Source organism: Anarhichas minor, unplaced genomic scaffold, assembly GCF_050575085.1.
Source record: "Anarhichas minor isolate MPS153535 unplaced genomic scaffold, ASM5057508v1 ptg000024l, whole genome shotgun sequence".
Lineage (NCBI taxonomy): Eukaryota > Metazoa > Chordata > Actinopteri > Perciformes > Anarhichadidae > Anarhichas > Anarhichas minor.
The window spans coordinates 194,705-212,693 of NW_027466470.1; the positions used below are offsets into that span (position 1 = coordinate 194,705).

At 43.1% G+C, this 17,989-nt stretch overlaps 1 protein-coding gene across 1 annotated transcript in view; it reads left to right on the top strand.

The window, feature by feature from the left end:
- Positions 1-312: 312 nt before the first annotated feature.
- The window catches only part of lamc1 (laminin, gamma 1), a 46,121-nt gene continuing 28,444 nt past the window's right edge, over positions 313-17,989 (top strand). The window contains exon 1 of the mRNA XM_076098323.1: positions 313-902. Within this exon, the coding sequence (XP_075954438.1) occupies positions 527-902 (376 nt within the window). The 5' untranslated portion in view covers positions 313-526. The remainder of the gene's footprint in view (positions 903-17,989) is intronic.

The following is a 17,989-nucleotide window of genomic DNA, read 5'->3' on the forward strand; positions in this document are numbered from 1 at the left end:
ATCACTGTAGCTGAGTATTCACTGGTTTATTGGTGTGATGCGTTCAATGACTCGGATGAATCCTTCAGTGTTCATGAAGCTTGAAGTCACTTCTTTAGTTTTAATGACGTAATGAATCTATATTAAAGCTCGTGATAGTAAGAAGTGAAACAATGTATCGATGATTAACGTTCAGCTTTAATTGTTTAGTTAAAGATCAATCAGAAGAACTTTTGGAAGATTTATTTTCTCTGAAGTTTCGTTGCGGAAGTGGAGCCGGAGGCCTCAGACATGCGCAGTAGCGGACTGGGTGTAGCCTGTGGAGCCTCTCTCTCTCCCCCTCACACACACACTCACACACACATACTCCAGCAGCTCCGGACGCGGAGCGAAGACAATCTGCCGCTGCGTGTTTCCACTTTCGGTGGTTTGTAGCTGTTTGCTGTCGGTAACCGGATTGTTACCGAACACTTTTTTTGGGACAAAGTTGAGAGGAGAGTTCGTGTCGCAGAAGGTCTTCTCCTCCTCCTCCTCCTCCTCCGGAAACATGGGAGTTTTTCTCCGGGCTCTGGTCGCTTGCTGCTGGCTTGCGGCGGTGTGTGTCCGCTCGGCCATGGACGAGTGTTCGGACGAGCAGCACCGAGCGCAGCGCTGCATGCCCGAGTTCGTCAACGCCGCTTTTAACGTGACGGTGGTGGCGACCAACACCTGCGGCTCTCCGCCCGAGGAGTACTGCGTGCAGACCGGAGCCACCGGGGTCACCAAGTCGTGCCACATCTGCGACGCTCGGGACCCGCGGAACCACCACAGCGCCGTGTACCTCACCGACTACAACAACCAGCAGGACACGACCTGGTGGCAGAGCCAGACCATGCTGGCGGGCATCCAGTACCCGAGCTCCATCAACCTCACCCTGCACCTCGGTAAGAGCCGCCGCCGGAGCCCCGGGGTAAAACCCGGGGTTTACGGTGTTCCTGCGTACTGAAGGAAGCACACACGGAGGAACACAACCACGTAGACCACAGGACTCTAAATTAAGTCCTCTTGTGTCCGGCTCGCGTCAAACACCGTCAAACTGAACTTTATGTCGTTAATCCAACTTCACCACACATCTCTGCCGCTTCACGGCCAGCGGGCCAGCTGTAAACACGAGTGTCAACCGTTTTCAAACTTCTACTTCTCGTAGAATAGTTTAAATATAAATTATATATATACTATACATAATATATATTTACTATATATATATATATATATATATCAAATAGTTGCTCTACTCTACAGAGTCTGTTTGGATCATTTGTTCAAAGTGTGAAACAGTGATGAGTTCATCATGAAGGACATCGGTTCATTGTTGGGGGTGGAAAGTGTGTGTGTGTGTGTGTGTGTGTGTGTGTGTGTGTGTGTGTGTGTGTGTGTGTGTGTGTGTGTGTGTGTGTGTGTGTGTGTGTGTGTGTGTGTGTGTGTGTGAGTGAGAGAGAGAGAGAGACTGTGTGTGTGGGGGGGGGGGGTTCTCTCCCAGCAGCACCAGTTGAGGTTCCATCTCACTGTGTTTGGTTGACAAACAGCTCTGACTCTCTGGTTGTTGGAGGTGTGAAGTTACGCAGCCTGGTGTCCCTCAAACGCATCACCTGGACTGTAGCTTCAGTAATTGGAGGACAGACATCTGGTCTCACGGGACCTAAAGAGTCTTTGAGGGTAAATAACAGAGTCGGCCGGTGGACGTCTGGTTCTGAAGTACAGCGATGTGGAGACGATGTTTGACACTCGGATCAGAACGAGCGGTTCTTCAGCAGATATTTAAGGTTGATTCTCACGTGAGACGATCTTTATTTGAGCTTCGTGCGATCGACGGATCCTCTTCTGGTTCTGGACGGTCGGACAAAACGAGACGTTTTGACGACTTCGTGTAGAGTTTAAGGAACATGTGATTTGAACTGTTAATCCTGAAAATAGTCTGATTGAACAATAAAGAAAGTTAATTGTTACGTTGTGACAAAATGAACCCGTTAAAGATCTCACGAGAACCAGTGAAGAGAAACGGAGAAGAAGAGCGCGATTCATTCATTTCTTCCTTACATACTTTGCTTTGTGACGTTCTGATGGGAGACTGTGGGCTCGTGGTCTTCCTGAGTATTTCTAAAAGCCTCTCTAGAAATCCTGCAACGACCTCTTACGAGCCTTTTCCCCGAGCTTTCAGTGGCATCTCATGGTCCTCCTCAGAGAACGCTCAGCTGTGGGTTTAGAAACAACAACAGCATCAACAGAGGATCCGTTTCCTCGTTACGTGAGAGTAAAACACCGGACTTGTCTGCTGATGGAGACCACAAGATGTGGCTGAAAGCTCTGGAAACAAATGTAGTAAGTGTGCCTTGAGTAGGTGGTTTTTCAACCGTTTTTAGAATTAGATTTCACGAATAATTAGTTACTCGGTTTTGAAGTCGACCGATGGGATGGCGTCCTCGCTGCCGCTCTGTTAGCGTCCTCGCTGCGCTCTGTTAGCGTCCTCGCTGCCGCTCTTTTAGCGTCCTCGCTGCGCTCTGTTAGTGTCCTCGCTGCCGCTCTGTTGGCGTCCTCGCTGCGCTCTGTTGGCGTCCTCGCTGCGCTCTGTTAGCGTCCTCGCTGCGCTCTGTTAGCGTCCTCGCTGCGCTCTGTTAGCGTCCTCGCTGCCGCTCTGTTAGCGTCCTCGCTGCCGCTCTGTTGGCGTCCTCGCTGCCGCTCTGTTAGCGTCCTCGCTGCGCTCTGTTGGCGTCCTCGCTGCGCTCTGTTAGCGTCCTCGCTGCGCTCTGTTAGCGTCCTCGCTGCCGCTCTGTTAGCGTCCTCGCTGCGCTCTGTTAGCGTCCTCGCTGCGCTCTGTTAGCGTCCTCGCTGCCGCTCTGTTAGCGTCCTCGCTGCCGCTCTGTTGGCGTCCTCGCTGCGCTCTGTTAGCGTCCTCGCTGCGCTCTGTTGGCGTCCTCGCTGCCGCTCTGTTGGCGTCCTCGCTGCGCTCTGTTGGCGTCCTCGCTGCGCTCTGTTAGCGTCCTCGCTGCGCTCTGTTAGCGTCCTCGCTGCGCTCTGTTAGCGTCCTCGCTGCCGCTCTGTTAGCGTCCTCGCTGCGCTCTGTTAGCGTCCTCGCTGCCGCTCTGTTGGCGTCCTCGCTGCCGCTCTGTTGGCGTCCTCGCTGCCGCTCTGTTGGCGTCCTCGCTGCGCTCTGTTGGCGTCCTCGCTGCGCTCTGTTAGCGTCCTCGCTGCGCTCTGTTAGCGTCCTCGCTGCGCTCTGTTAGCGTCCTCGCTGCCGCTCTGTTAGCGTCCTCGCTGCGCTCTGTTAGCGTCCTCGCTGCGCTCTGTTAGCGTCCTCGCTGCCGCTCTGTTAGCGTCCTCGCTGCCGCTCTGTTAGCGTCCTCGCTGCCGCTCTGTTAGCCGGCGGCCTCGTGTTGCTCTGTTTGTGAAGCCTCGCTGCAGCTCTACTGCTCTTAACCAGCGCTCACATTCCTGAGAGGTTGGGTCACGCTGCCGTCTCTGGAGCCTCAGGTGCTCGACTCCTCTAATGGAAATGCTTTTAATTACACGCTGACGTTCTGTCCCCCGGCTCGTCTTCATCGTCGGGATTAGAGCTCAGACTTTGTTCTGCTGATCGTGAAGTTCTGATTAAACTTCATCCTGAGGGCAATGATGCAGACGATGCTGATCGTCAACAGGTTGCTGTGAGAACAGCTGTCTGAGGCCCAGACAGGAAGTGAGCGTCTGATCGCCACCAGCTGAGTCTCCTGTCCGGTGAAGTCAGAACCCTCTACTTGGACTTCTGGGTAATTGAGTCCTCGTACTTAAACAGCAGAGTTTGACGGTGTGATGTCACCTTTCAGTGAACCGCCAACAGGAAATGGTTCTGCAACAGTTAGTTGAGAGTTGTACGGTTGTCTTTTGAACGTGTCCCGTGTGGACGTACGGTTGTCTTTTGAACGTGTCCCGTGTGGACGTACGGTTGTCTTTTGAACGTGTCCCGTGTGGACATACGGTTGTCTTTTGAACGTGTCCCGTGTGGACGTACGGTTGTCTTTTGAACGTGTCCCGTGTGGACGTACGGTTGTCTTTTGAACGTGTCCCGTGTGGACGTACGGTTGTCTTTTGAACGTGTCCCGTGTGGACGGTGAAGTTCAGTTTAGTCTCAGGAAGCGTGGTGTGTTTGAGGAGCTGAAGTCGGCTCGTGTTTCTGAGCGTTGTGCTCTTTGAAGACAACGTGTCCCGACTCGTTTCAGAAAGCTGCCGATGGACAGAGAGACATTCACTAAACACAGATGTTCTGTTTCAGTCTCAACATCTGACTTCATAAAAGTTGATCAAAGAACGAAACATAAACGAGTGAAATGTGATCAGAGACAAAATGTTTAAGTCTTTTAGAATCAGGAGAAGTTGGTTAAATCAAACTATTAGTTTCATTAAAGAAAACAACAGAAGAATAAGAAAAGACTATAAAATATACATACAAATATGAACACAATAGAATAATAATAAACATATAATAATAATGGAATTATAAACAAATGAGAACAATAACAACATAAACAGAAGAACAACTATCAAGTGTAGAATAAGTTAGTGACACTAATGCATAGAACAGAGTCATTAAACAAAGTTACTAAAATCAACTAAAATGAACAAAGTAAAATACAACAACAGATTAAACAGAGTAGAAGTACATCAGAAGTAATACTAGCACCAGCGTCTAACAGAAAGTAATACTGAGCTTTATATTACTGAGCAGTAAAACGTTCATAAAGGATTCATTGTTGTGAGACGAGCTGCTGGAGGACATCCGGTGAGGACAGCTGTCTGAACGGGGACAGTTTGAATCAAACTTTATTTAAAACTCAGTGGAGTTTTGTTCCTGGTTAAAGACGGTCCAGCTGTGCAGCTCTCAGTGTAAGTCGTCGTCGTCGTCGTCGTCGTCGTCGTCGTCGTCCCGTCCGTCCCCCGTCCCCCCCCCCCCGTCCGTCCCCCGTCCCCCCCCCGTTGGTGTCATTTGCAGCAGCTGGAAGCTCCAGAGGAAAATACGGGGACTTGTTCTTTTATGATGGTTTGAGAAAGACGATGAAGATGAGGAGCAGCTCGAGAAAATCTATGCTGGGGTTTCCCACAGTGAACTGCTGTCTCTGATGTCTCTGTATCTTCCGTCTCTGATGTCTCTGTATCTTCTGTCTCTGAGATGGACATGTCTCTGAACAATTGAAAGTAAATTAAAGTTAAATCCGGACGGACAGACGGACAGAAAGGACGGATCAGGTGACGGGTGAACAGCGGTGGACGGATGATGTTAGTTGCAGTGATCAGAGACCACAGTTTATATTTCTGTGTTTCTACGAACAAAGATGGAGGTCACACATGAGGGGTTCAGGGCCCCTCAGATGAATCAATAATCGTTTTATAATCGCATCGTAGCCCTCTGAGTCGTGGGGGTTTCTAGAGATTCTCATCCCTACCTGACGATATGTGTGACTGATGATGATGATGATGAAGAACCTGTGAAACAGCTGCTGACGGTGAAGCTGCCGCTCTGTTTGTTCTCTCGTCGCACGTCGTCACTTTGAAGAACAAACGTTCCACGTTCTTGTCACCGCGGGCTAATTAAAAGGCCTGCGGTGCGTTCAGGGTCAAACTTTTTGTCCCCTTTGATCGTTAAAAAAGAAGAGTTGTCTCCGGCAACGTTGTCAGATGACGTTGTTTTGTGTCTTTTATTGAGGATGATGAGGATGATGATGAGGTTGATCAGTCGGTTTTATGTCTCATGAAGTAATGACGCAGTAATTACAGTTTATAATGTTTTAAACTGCCAGTAGTAGTTTATTGTGTTATTATTATGATCTACACGTTTAATTGTATTGAAGTTCTCTCATGTTGTCACATAAAACACAGGCATTCATTCATTCATTATTCTGAATCATTTCAGTTTGTTTTTCAGTGAGAATCTTTTTTCAGGTTTTTAAAATCTTTTTTTCTAAATTAGAGCAACAAAATATTGACAAACATCAGAATGAAAACATATCCAAAACACATCTGTAATGCGTGTTCTTTGTGTTCTTGTAGACGGTAAACTCTCTGGAGCTCCATAGTGTTGATCTCAGCTGAGTGGAGTCGTGTTCCAGCTCGTTGTTTGTTTTCTTAAACCGACATGCGACAGGTTGTTATTAAACATCAAACCTTCACGCTGAGGTGACGACGTCAACAGGAAGCGCTACACGACTGTAATTACAGCTCCACCGGGTTCATTCTGGCCCGCAGGCAGTGAACGCAGCACGCCTCTGCTCACAGCAAAGGAAACGTAGAGTCTGAAGGTTTCAGGGTGTAAAGCACGCGGCCTAATGCTGCTTTCAAGGACACTCGGGCACCCGAGGTTTGACATTTGGCTGCTAGACATCAAGAAGGGCGAGATGTTTTTTTACGCCTTTGATTTTCCTCCAACTTTTATTATTTGTGCAGCCAACGGTCAACTCTCCGAAGTCAGAGGGTCATTTAATGCACCACCAAGCTTCAGCAGGGTGGTGCATTAAGTGTCAGAATAAATATGAACTATGTTTATTAGATGAGTTGAGGAATCAAAGCTAGAAGACGTATTTAAGCCCGATCTGGAAGCTGAGCTGTCGGAGTGTCCTTGAACGCACACAGAGTGTAACGTAAAGGATGAAGCTCGGTCGTCTGTTTACTCGTCTTCAGATTAAACATGTGAATCAGCTCACGTTGGCTCCCACTAGACAAAGGGACATCAGCGGCTGCTCAGATGCAATCGGCTGGTGCAGAAGTCAACATGGAGGCGCCGGGTCTCTTATCAGGTCTGCGAGTCTCTGTGTGCACTTTAAAGGATCCACAGACAGGAAGTCAGAACGCATTGAGTCGTTTGCACGAAACAAATGCAGAAGAGCTTTGAAGTGTCGGCTCTCAGGCCGCTGGTTTCTCTTTCTGTGTGGTGCTGCAGGTGCGTTCAAGGACCCTTCAACATTTTGAGAGTTTTTTGAGCGTCGGCTGTTGAAATAACCAAAAATTCACACGACCCGGTTCACAAAGACGTCCACTTCTCAAAGCCCCGTCCTGTCGGCAGCGAAGGCTTCGAGAGGACGGGACCACGTCTCCTCCACACGCTGCGTTCAAGAGCCGCTAGTAATTATCGAAGTTAGTCAACGAAGGGTTAAACTGACGTGGTAGAAAACATTTACTTTATTTTTTACTTTTATTATTTCATTTCTTTTTACAAGGTAGTACAACATGTCAACTTTACTTTTTACCTCTTTACTTAACATTCAAATGTTTACAACGTGAACCAAAACACAGGTCGATGTTAATAATAATAAATATGAAACGAAATGTAAATCATACCTCTAAACTAACAATACATGTGGTTTGAATTGAAATCAAACATTAATATCAGATATTGGTGAATGAAAGCTGATACTGCTATACATGTGTGTGATATATATATATGTGTATGTGTATATGTATGTATGTATGTATGTATATATATATGTATATGTACATATATATGTATATGTGTATATGTATATATATACATTAGGGGTGTAACGGTACACGTATTCATATTGAACCGTTCGGTACGGGGCTCACGGTTCGGTACGCATTACGAACCGAACAATACGTTTGAATAATATTAAATTGCTTTTGAAACATAAAATATAGCTAAAATTGGTGGAGCCGCTGCGCTCAAACATGGCAACACACCCGACGTAACGTGCTGTCCTTCCCTGATTCGCCACGCTCCTATCACGTGACCGTTCCCGGATGTTCACAAACAACAGTCTTGATTACCGATCGACTACCAGGTTAATTCAACAACTGATTACAGGCGTTGTTGACCGTGTTGTCTTTACTAGCAGCTGTTGTTCAGTTAAAGTCTGCATTTCTGTGGAGGAAGCAGCTGTTAATGGAGCGATTAGTGAGCGACGTGACCAGCGGCGTGACCAGCCCTATGGAGCGGACGTCTGAAGCCACGGTTAGCAGTAAATGCTCTCCAGTAGGACAGATGGCTAAGCCTTCAGCAGAGCTACGAGTGAGAACAGACAACAACGAGGAAACGAGTGAGAGACTTGTGTTGACCACATTTATGGACCATAATCTAGTAAACCTTTGTGTGTAAGTGTTGATTTTAATGTAAATATGAGGTGAGAGATATCGAGCAAGACCCCCAGCGCTGTAACGAAGTCTGAAAAATAAAACTTTCCACGAAATGTATCTGTTTGAGTTCATAGAGGAAGATTTTAGAGAAGATCTTAAGTATCAAACACAACCTTTCATTATTAAAGACTTTATTACTCTGTCGTATTATTTTAAACTAAGCAACCAATCTACTTCCTGTTTACACCGGCACCATCACGCCCAGTGTACGTGAATAGTCACGTAATATTCGTTACAAACTCTCCCGCAGCGTCTCGGTATCTGTTCCCTCCTGACTCAAACAGGCTAAAGGTTCATCCCTCCTCTAGTGATAAACCAGGCTGCACCAACATGCTGAATGCTATTGAGCCCCGTGACACTACTCCTTCACCAGCCCATTTCTCCAGACCATAATTCCTGCTTTGTAAAAGAAAACAAAAGCCCAAACAGAGAATCAACTCAGACACGCCCCATTGAGTCTCAGAGTATTTGGCATTTCTGCTTTTTTGCTGCATTGAAAACGTACCGAAACGTACCGAACCGTGGCACCACTGTATCGTATTGAACCGAACCGAGAATTTTGTGAACCGTTACACCCCTAATATATATATATATACATATACTGTATGTATGTATTGCAGTAATCTCATCTCGTTTGTGTCATTATTTGGGTTCCATAATGTCTGATTAATGTTTTCACAAACAGTGATGATGTCATGAATGTGGCCTCACTTGATCCGGGTCGGGGTTCCTGCTCTGAACTTCTAAATCATAATAATAGTTTCAGTTGTCGCTGACATTTGTTAAAGCGTGGTTTTCCTGCATGGACTCTGGTCAAAGCTGATTGGCTGTGGGGACCTTTGACTGTAAGCTGACATGACGAAGCATTTCCTGTCCTGTGGGAAGAAAAGAGAAAACCACTGTGGGAATCCTGCTGGGTGGACTGGACCTCTGAGGGACCTCTGAGGGGTGTTCAAGCTGTGGTCCTGGTCCTGCTCAGACTCTGTGATTTGCTTTTGCTCAGGAAGTGATTCGAGGCCCTGGGGAGAGCCGAGGAAGGGGGGGGGGGGGGTTCTATTATTATAGACGTTGTGGAGTCTGAACGAACAGAGATGCATTACAGGGACAAGCAGATGCATGCGGGGTAATTTTAGCCCTGCCCCCCCCCCCCCCCCCCCCCCGTAAAGAGTGGGTGTCTTTGAAAGCAGAGCGAGGGTAAACAGATAATTAGTGTGCGGACGGATTTATGCGTCTCTGTGAACGTGTTCGTCAGTTCCTTCGTTCATCTTTTCCACCTGAGCCGGAGGATCAGTTGTGACATCACAGATGGGCGTGGCCAGAAGAAAGACTTTTGACAGTTTGTACTGCAGGAGACGGTGACAGTAAATACAGTTTAACAGTAAACTTCCCAGGACACGAACTTCCTACTTAAATACTTAACTTAAATTATTTCATTTCTAAAACCTACAGCTTTAATTTACAACGTATAACTTTGATTTACAACGTATAACTTTAATTTACAACATATGACTTTAATTTACAACGTATAACTTTAATTTACAACGTATACCTTTAATTTATAACGTATTACTTTGATTTACAACATATAACTTTAATTTACAACGTATAACTTTAATTTACAATGTATAACTATAATTTACAACGTATAACTTTAATTTACAACGTATAACTTTAATTTACAACGTATAACTATAATTTATAACGTATTACTTTAATTTACAACGTATCACTTTGATTTACAACGTATCACTTTGATTTACAACGTATAACTATAATTTATAACGTATTACTTTAATTTACAACGTATCACTTTGATTTACAACGTATCACTTTGATTTACAACGTATCACTTTGATTTACAACGTATAACTATAATTTATAACGTATTACTTTAATTTACAACGTATAACTATAATTTACAACGTATTACTTTAATTTACAACGTATCACTTTGATTTACAACGTATCACTATAATTTATAACGTATTACTTTAATTTACAACGTATTACTTTAATTTACAACGTATCACTTTGATTTACAACGTATCACTTTGATTTACAACGTATAACTTTAATTTACAACGTATAACTATAATTTACAACGTATAACTTTAATTTACAACATATAACTTTAATTTACAACGTATAACTATAATTTATAACGTATTACTTTAATTTACAACGTATCACTTTGATTTACAACGTATCACTTTGATTTACAACGTATAACTATAATTTATAACGTATCACTTTAATTTACAACGTATCACTTTGATTTACAACGTATCACTTTGATTTACAACGTATAACTATAATTTATAACGTATTACTTTAATTTACAACGTATAACTATAATTTACAACGTATTACTTTAATTTACAACGTATCACTTTGATTTACAACGTATCACTATAATTTATAACGTATTACTTTAATTTACAACGTATTACTTTAATTTACAACGTATCACTTTGATTTACAACGTATCACTTTGATTTACAACGTATAAATTTACTTGTGACTTCATTTAAAATGCATCTACCTCTGAACGTTGCTGTTTTATTTGATGTAAATGAACTCAGTTTTATGGTTTTGGAGGAGGCGCTCTACGTTTCAGGACTTTAAAATAAGACACTGTGAGAGTCTTGAACCTGTAATATGAGGAGAATCATTAAGGATCAACGCAGCAGTAATAATTAATATAATAACAGCAACAGAATCAAATAATTAAAACTATAAGAAGCAGAATAGAGAAGTTGTATCAGTAGAAAATAATTCCGACGTCTTTCTGCTGAAGGTTTCTTTCAGTGGTCGTCTTCTTTAAACCTGCCCAGCCAGCCTCTAATTTACAGGTTTTCACTGTAAAGAGGAGACCTGAACCCAGACGAGCTGGGACACGATCCAACACCAAAACACTGAAGAAGATAAAAAGCTCCTTCCTCATCTTGATGGTTCTGTATTTAAATTCCGCTCAGACTTTTTTAAAGTGGTGGAGACTTGATGTAATCTGTGATCACCTCGCGCCCTTCTTACATTTCAAAAGCTTCACAATCTGCTCAACAATCCTGGTGTTTAGAGTCTCTTTTGTTTCAGACGCCTCAGGCCTCCACTCATCCATTGTTCAGCTTGTTTATGTCTCACAGACCTGAGACTCCACTGATGTGGGTTTTTATTTCTGAAGAGCTCAAACAGATTTCCACATGTGGTTGTTTATGAGATGATTTTGTCTCTTTTAGACAGGAAGTCCTCCAGCAGTCTCCGTCCTGAGTGTCCTCTTCAGACACGACTATAAACTAATGAAAAGTGAACTCGTGAGACTACGATGATCGATTTAAATGACTTCATGCAATCACTGCTTCCTGATTTATTGGATATTGTTGATGCACTTCTTTTGTTCTCAGTTTACAACTTTACTTTAGTTTACAACGTATCACTTTAATTCACAACGTATCACTTTAATCCACAACGTATCACTTTAATTCACAACGTATCACTTTAATCCACAACGTATCACTTTAATCCACAACGTATCACTTTAATCCACAACGTATCACTTTAATTCACAACGTATCACTTTAATTCACAACGTATCACTTTAATCCACAACGTATCACTTTAATTCACAACGTATCACTTTAATTCACAACGTATCACTTTAATTCACAACGTATCACTTTAATCCACAACGTATCACTTTAATCCACAACGTATCACTTTAATCCACAACGTATCACTTTAATTCACAACGTATCACTTTAATTCACAACGTATCACTTTAATTCACAACGTATCACTTTAATTCACAACGTATCACTTTAATTCACAACGTATCACTTTAATTCACAGGTTATTATTTTGAATTACAATATATTACTTTCATTTTGACAGTTTATAACTTTACTCGGCAAGCAATTACATTTTGTCGAACTGGAAGAAATGTCACAAAACTCATTTAAAATTGACATTTTTTTATTTTGCGTTGCTTGAGGTAAACTTTTTAGAATTCAGGTAACGTACTGGGGGGGGGGGGGGCTCTGTGTGTCCTGCTGGGACTCTTTGTCTCTGATAATGAGGACAGCTTTCGTTTGTTCCTGACGTCCCGGTGTGGTGACGTCTCTGGGTGGGGCGGCATTCTTCTTTGGTGGTCTCTGCTTTTAAATCTTCACCAAACACACTGATATGAAGGGGGGGGTGTCTAAAGGTGGACTCCTGGAGTTTGTAAAGTCTGTGGTCAGTAAAGTGTCTCTTGTCTGTCCCTTTAAAACCAGAGTTATTAACTCATCACACACTTTATTTTTTAGTAAAACAACACATGAAATAATTATTTTATCTTGAGTTAAAAAAGACAATCAGGTGAGTGAATGGATGAATACATGATGACTTGTAGCTCTCGTTGCCTCCCCCCTGCACTCCCTTCCTGTCTGCCCTCCCCTTCACACACTTAATTGAAAATCCCCCCCACCACACACACACACACTCACAGTAACACATGATGGCGATGTCTCTTTAGGTAAATTAGAAAAGCAGGTTTGGTAACGTCTGTGATTTGTGGCTCAGATGTTGGAGAGAAATCAAAGTGTTTCTAGATTCTTGACCAGCAGCTTCTGAGTCCTGTTCCCATGATGACAATAAAAGAGAACAAAAGCTGTGAGGAGTCACAGAGGAACAAGCTGAGCTAACGTTAGCATCAGACGTCTGGATCTTAAGTTATCAGAGTTCAGGTGAACTTTCTCGAGGCTGCAGACTTTTATCAACACACTTTAATCTCCTCTCGTCCAATCAGAGCGCCCTAGCGACGGCTGCTCTGTTTATCAAACATCATTCTACGTTCCAGATTTATTCCAGATCCTCAGAGATAAGCGGTTTGCAGTATTCCTGCTGATGGAAACCAAACACACCTCCATGGTTGAGTGTGCATTCCTCTCTATAGGGTCAGTTACACATTAACAGAAGCAGTAATGTGTAACTGACCCACTTTACATCTGTAATCTGCTTTATGAGCACATTCATGACGGTGACGCACAAACAAACAACTTGTGTCACAGAAAGAAATAGACAGTGAAGAAGAAAAGGTAGAAAACACCAGAGATAGTGAACCTGCTCTGAGGTTTCTACACATTTACTGAAACCTGGTCCTGATCTCAGGAGAGGAAGCCGGCCGCTCTCATCCAATCACAGTTAGTGGTGACGACACAGCCGCCTCCTGATTGGTCGGCTGGACTGGGTGCTGAGTTTCTACAGGACAGACTTTACAGACGTTATCTGTATATATGTATATATACATATATATATATATATATATATATACGTATATATTACAGCTTTTATCCAAAGCGACTTACAATTCAGAGTCTATCACATTTCTACACAGCTACGGGAGCAATTTTGGGGTTAAGTGTCTTGCTCAAGGACACATCGACATGCGACTAGCGGAGCCGGAGCCAGGGTTCGAACCGCCGACCCTCTGATTGAAAGACGGCCCTGCTATCCACTTAGCCACAATCGCCCTGAATATATATACATATATATATATATATGTATATATACATATATATATATATATACGTATATATATGTATATGTATATATATATATACATATATATATATACATATATATATATACATGTATATATATGTATGTATATATATGTATGTATGTATATATATATATATATGTATATATATATGTATATGTATATGTATATATATGTGTATATGTATATGTATATATATGTGTATATGTATATGTATATATATGTGTATATGTATATATATGTGTATATGTATATATATGTGTATATATATATGTATATGTGTATATATATATGTATATGTGTATATATATATGTATGTATATGTGTATATATATGTGTATATATATGTATATGTGTATATATATGTGTATATATGTGTACCAGTAGTAGGAATGTAAACATCTTAACGTGACGATCTCTCTCTGTGAGTTCTGTGGGATTGAAACAGTCGATGAGGATCAGAGAGCTTGAGTCTCTTCACTGTTTCATGTTCACGCTCACATTCCTCACATTCCTCTGATGCGTTCAGCTTCTTTATCTCTGAGGCTGCTGACCCCCCCGCACCTGCTCTCTCTTAAAGGGGGGTCCCAGGCAGTCCTGGACCGGGTTTTCCTGTGCAGGTCTGGACTCGACTTGGAGGGTTACGTGTGGTTTGAACAGGACTGGTGCTGGATGTTGTTTTTAAATAACCCTGATATGTTCTGTTCATCATGCAGGTACAAATACACCAAACTACCTTTAACTTAGCGTCCCTCAGACCTAACAGGACATAACTGTGTGAAGCGCTGCTGAGCAGTCGACCTCGAGTCAGTGTCTGCTCTTCTGCTGTAACATCAATCTGGTGTTGAAAGACAGCGGCGTCTTTAGAGCAGCAGGATTGTTTGAGAGGTTCAGAGGATGTTCTCAGTACCTCTTGTTTATTAAACTGTGTTCAGTCGTGAGTTTCGTGAGTGTCGTGTTCACCTGAGCTCAGAGTAATCAGATTACTGAAGGCGCGTAAACGCAGCGACGTCTTCGGGGCCGCGGCTGCTTTTCTCCGTCGTTGCCCACGCAGTCAAAAGTCAAAGCGGCCATTGTTCGTTTCCTCCGGAGAAGAATGCGATGAGGTCATGGGAGGAAATTTAATTGGATCGTACCCCCCCCCCCCCCCCCCCAACACCACTGTAACCTCCTCCTCCTCCCGACCCTCAGGCCGACCCCGAGGCTCCGCTCCACCGGCTGGAAGAGGATTCACAGGAATGTACTGTAAGAAACATACAACATCCGTACCAACAACCAGAACACAACACAGATCACTGTTACCTTCTACACGTGTTGTGTGGTGGACTGGTTCCACTGGGAGGACTGACGGGAATCATGAAGGACAAGTTTCATTGATTTAAACCACATCAGGGGAGGTGTTGTAGTATAAGTACATACTGAAAGTATGTAGTGTGAGTATACACTGAAAGGGTGTAGTACAAGTATACAGTGAAAGAATGTAGTACAAGTATACGGTATCAGTATCAGGGCTCTCTGTTCTTCCTCCTCAAGGACGTCTTCCTCGTTAAAATGCGTCGTCTCTCTGTGGGAAGACAAACATCTGCTTCTATAACAACAACGTCTTTATACGGAGAGCAACACACACACTCGTATACACACACACACACACACACTACTGAGAGTAAAAGTGATGCATTGAGTCTGATGATGGAAGTAGAAGCTCAGACTGCAGTGAATCTCTTCTATTGAGTCACATGTTGTGATGCTTTCATCAAAACTCTTCTGTGGTTTAAATGAGCGTCTGGTCTGCGGAGGGTCGGTCCTGGAGACTACGGAGGCTGAGAGACGCCATGGCTAAACCCATTTATGTATTTATTATGTTTATCATCACAAGTTATTAAATCTCATTTTAATAAAGTTGGTAAAATAATTCATGAATAAAAAGTATTTTCCTCCAAAATAACGAAAATCTCATTTCTTGTTTTGTTAAAAAAAAAAAAAAAAAAAAATTGATTTAATTAATTTCTCTGCAAAATAATTTTAATTTTTTTGTAGTTTTTGATAAAATGATCTTTGTTTAATTCTTGGTGACTTAAATACTTAAATGTTATTTTCTCATCAGTTTCCTTGTAAACGAGATAATTAAGATTTTATTTATTAACATCCTGTCGTGATGCGTTCAGGGGTCACAGGTCATGTGATGCTGCTCAAGGACACTTAAGACCCCCCCTCAGTCTGTTGTCATGTCTTCCATATCGGGACAGGAAAAAAGTCCCAGCAGCCCTCTGTCTGTCTGTCTCTCTGTCCTTCTGTCCGGCGTCACTCTGCCCGGCGGAAACACATTCCAGCCGGTTCATAGTTGCCCCCCCAGAAAGAAAAGCTCCTGGAGGCTCTTTTCATGTCCAGACCTGAACCTCTGGCCCCCCTGAGGAGAGTCTCCCTGGGTCAGCGCTCCACAATGGACTGCTTAGCTCTGCTTAAAGCCAAACCGGCTAATTGACGACGTCGGTGTTGAGGTTCTTTAACGGCAGCTTTAATCTGAGGAGGAAGAGCTTCACTTCAGATAATCCACTTTTACCGTCTACTTGCACGACATACTTTTACCGTATACTTGCACGACATACTTTTACCGCGTACTTGCACTACATACTTTTACCGTATACTTGCACGACATACTTTTACCGCGTACTTGCACGACATACTTTTACCGCGTACTTGCACTACATACTTTTACCGCGTACTTGTACTACATACTTTTACCATATACTTGCACTACATACTTTTACCGTATACTTGCACAACATACTTTTACCGTATACTTGTACTTCATACTTTTACCGTATACTTGCACGACATACTTTTACCGCGTACTTGCACTACATACTTTTACCGCGTACTTGCACGACATACTTTTACCGCGTACTTGCACTACATACTTTTACCGTATACTTGCACAACATACTTTTACCGTATACTTGTACTTCATACTTTTACCGTATACTTGCACGACATACTTTTACCGCGTACTTGCACTACATACTTTTACCGCGTACTTGCACGACATACTTTTACCGCGTACTTGCACAACATACTTTTACCGCGTACTTGCACTACATACTTTTACCGCGTACTTGCACGACATACTTTTACCGCGTACTTGCACTACATACTTTTACCGCGTACTTGTACTTCATACTTTTACCGCATACTTGCACTACATACTTTTACCGCGTACTTGTACTTCATACTTTTACCGCGTACTTGTACTTCATATTTTTACCGCATACTTGCACTACATACTTTTACCGCGTACTTGTACTTCATACTTTTACCACATACTTGCACAACATACTTTTACCGCGTACTTGTACTTCATACTTTTACCGCATACTTGCACTACATACTTTTACCGTATACTTGCACTACATACTTTTACCGCGTACTTGTACTTCATACTTTTACTGTATAGCATGAGAAAGTTGTTTTATTTTTGAAAGGTTCAGCTTTTGAAACCTTGTTCTTTAAACAGGAGTTAAAGTTTGTCTTTTGAGTTTTACTAACTTTGTTTTCCTCTAAGTTGCTTCAAAAATAAAGGCAGGAAACCCTGATTTAAAAAAAGCTAGTATATGAGCTTTTATTTTGGTAGGACAGCCGTCTTGTTGGGGATAAAGAGTCGCCACAGCAGCAGAGCTGTAAATGTAAAGAATTTGCATGCAGTCTGGTGGATCTGTTGTCGAGTCAGCAGGTCGTCTTGTCTCCCTGCGGAGTCTTTTTGTCCCGTCGTGATACGGGGACATAAAAATGCGTACAGCGCGCTCTTTGTTTTGCGCTCTCGACTGTAAGATTCTTCCTCTCATCAATACGCCGATTGTTCTGTAAGAAGAAGAGACAGAATTCCTCCCGACGGACGGTCAGGTCACTCCTCACCAAACCTTACTGGAGAATCACGCGTCATCTCCTTCTAGTGCTTGTTGTCTGACAGCACCATCATATCCTCCAGATGCCCCCTCGTCCAATCGGAGTGTCCCTCTGGCCTCCTGTCCCAGCAGCCACCTGGGCTCAGGGCTTTTTGGGTCCAGATGCTTTTCGTCCCGTGTGAGGATGTGGAGGCGTTCTTTTTTGTGTTTCATGTGACGGGAGTGACTTCCTGTCCTCCGCTCAGAGACTTTGATGTGAAGCCAGAGACATCGTGAATAAAACTCCTTTTCTTCTGAAACCATCATCACAAACACACAGTGCAGCTTTGTTCCAACTTCCTCACATGGAACTTTACATTCTTGTCTTCAAAGACACCAAATCTGACCACAGCCAGGTCCAGACTTTGTGTCCCTTTCACTC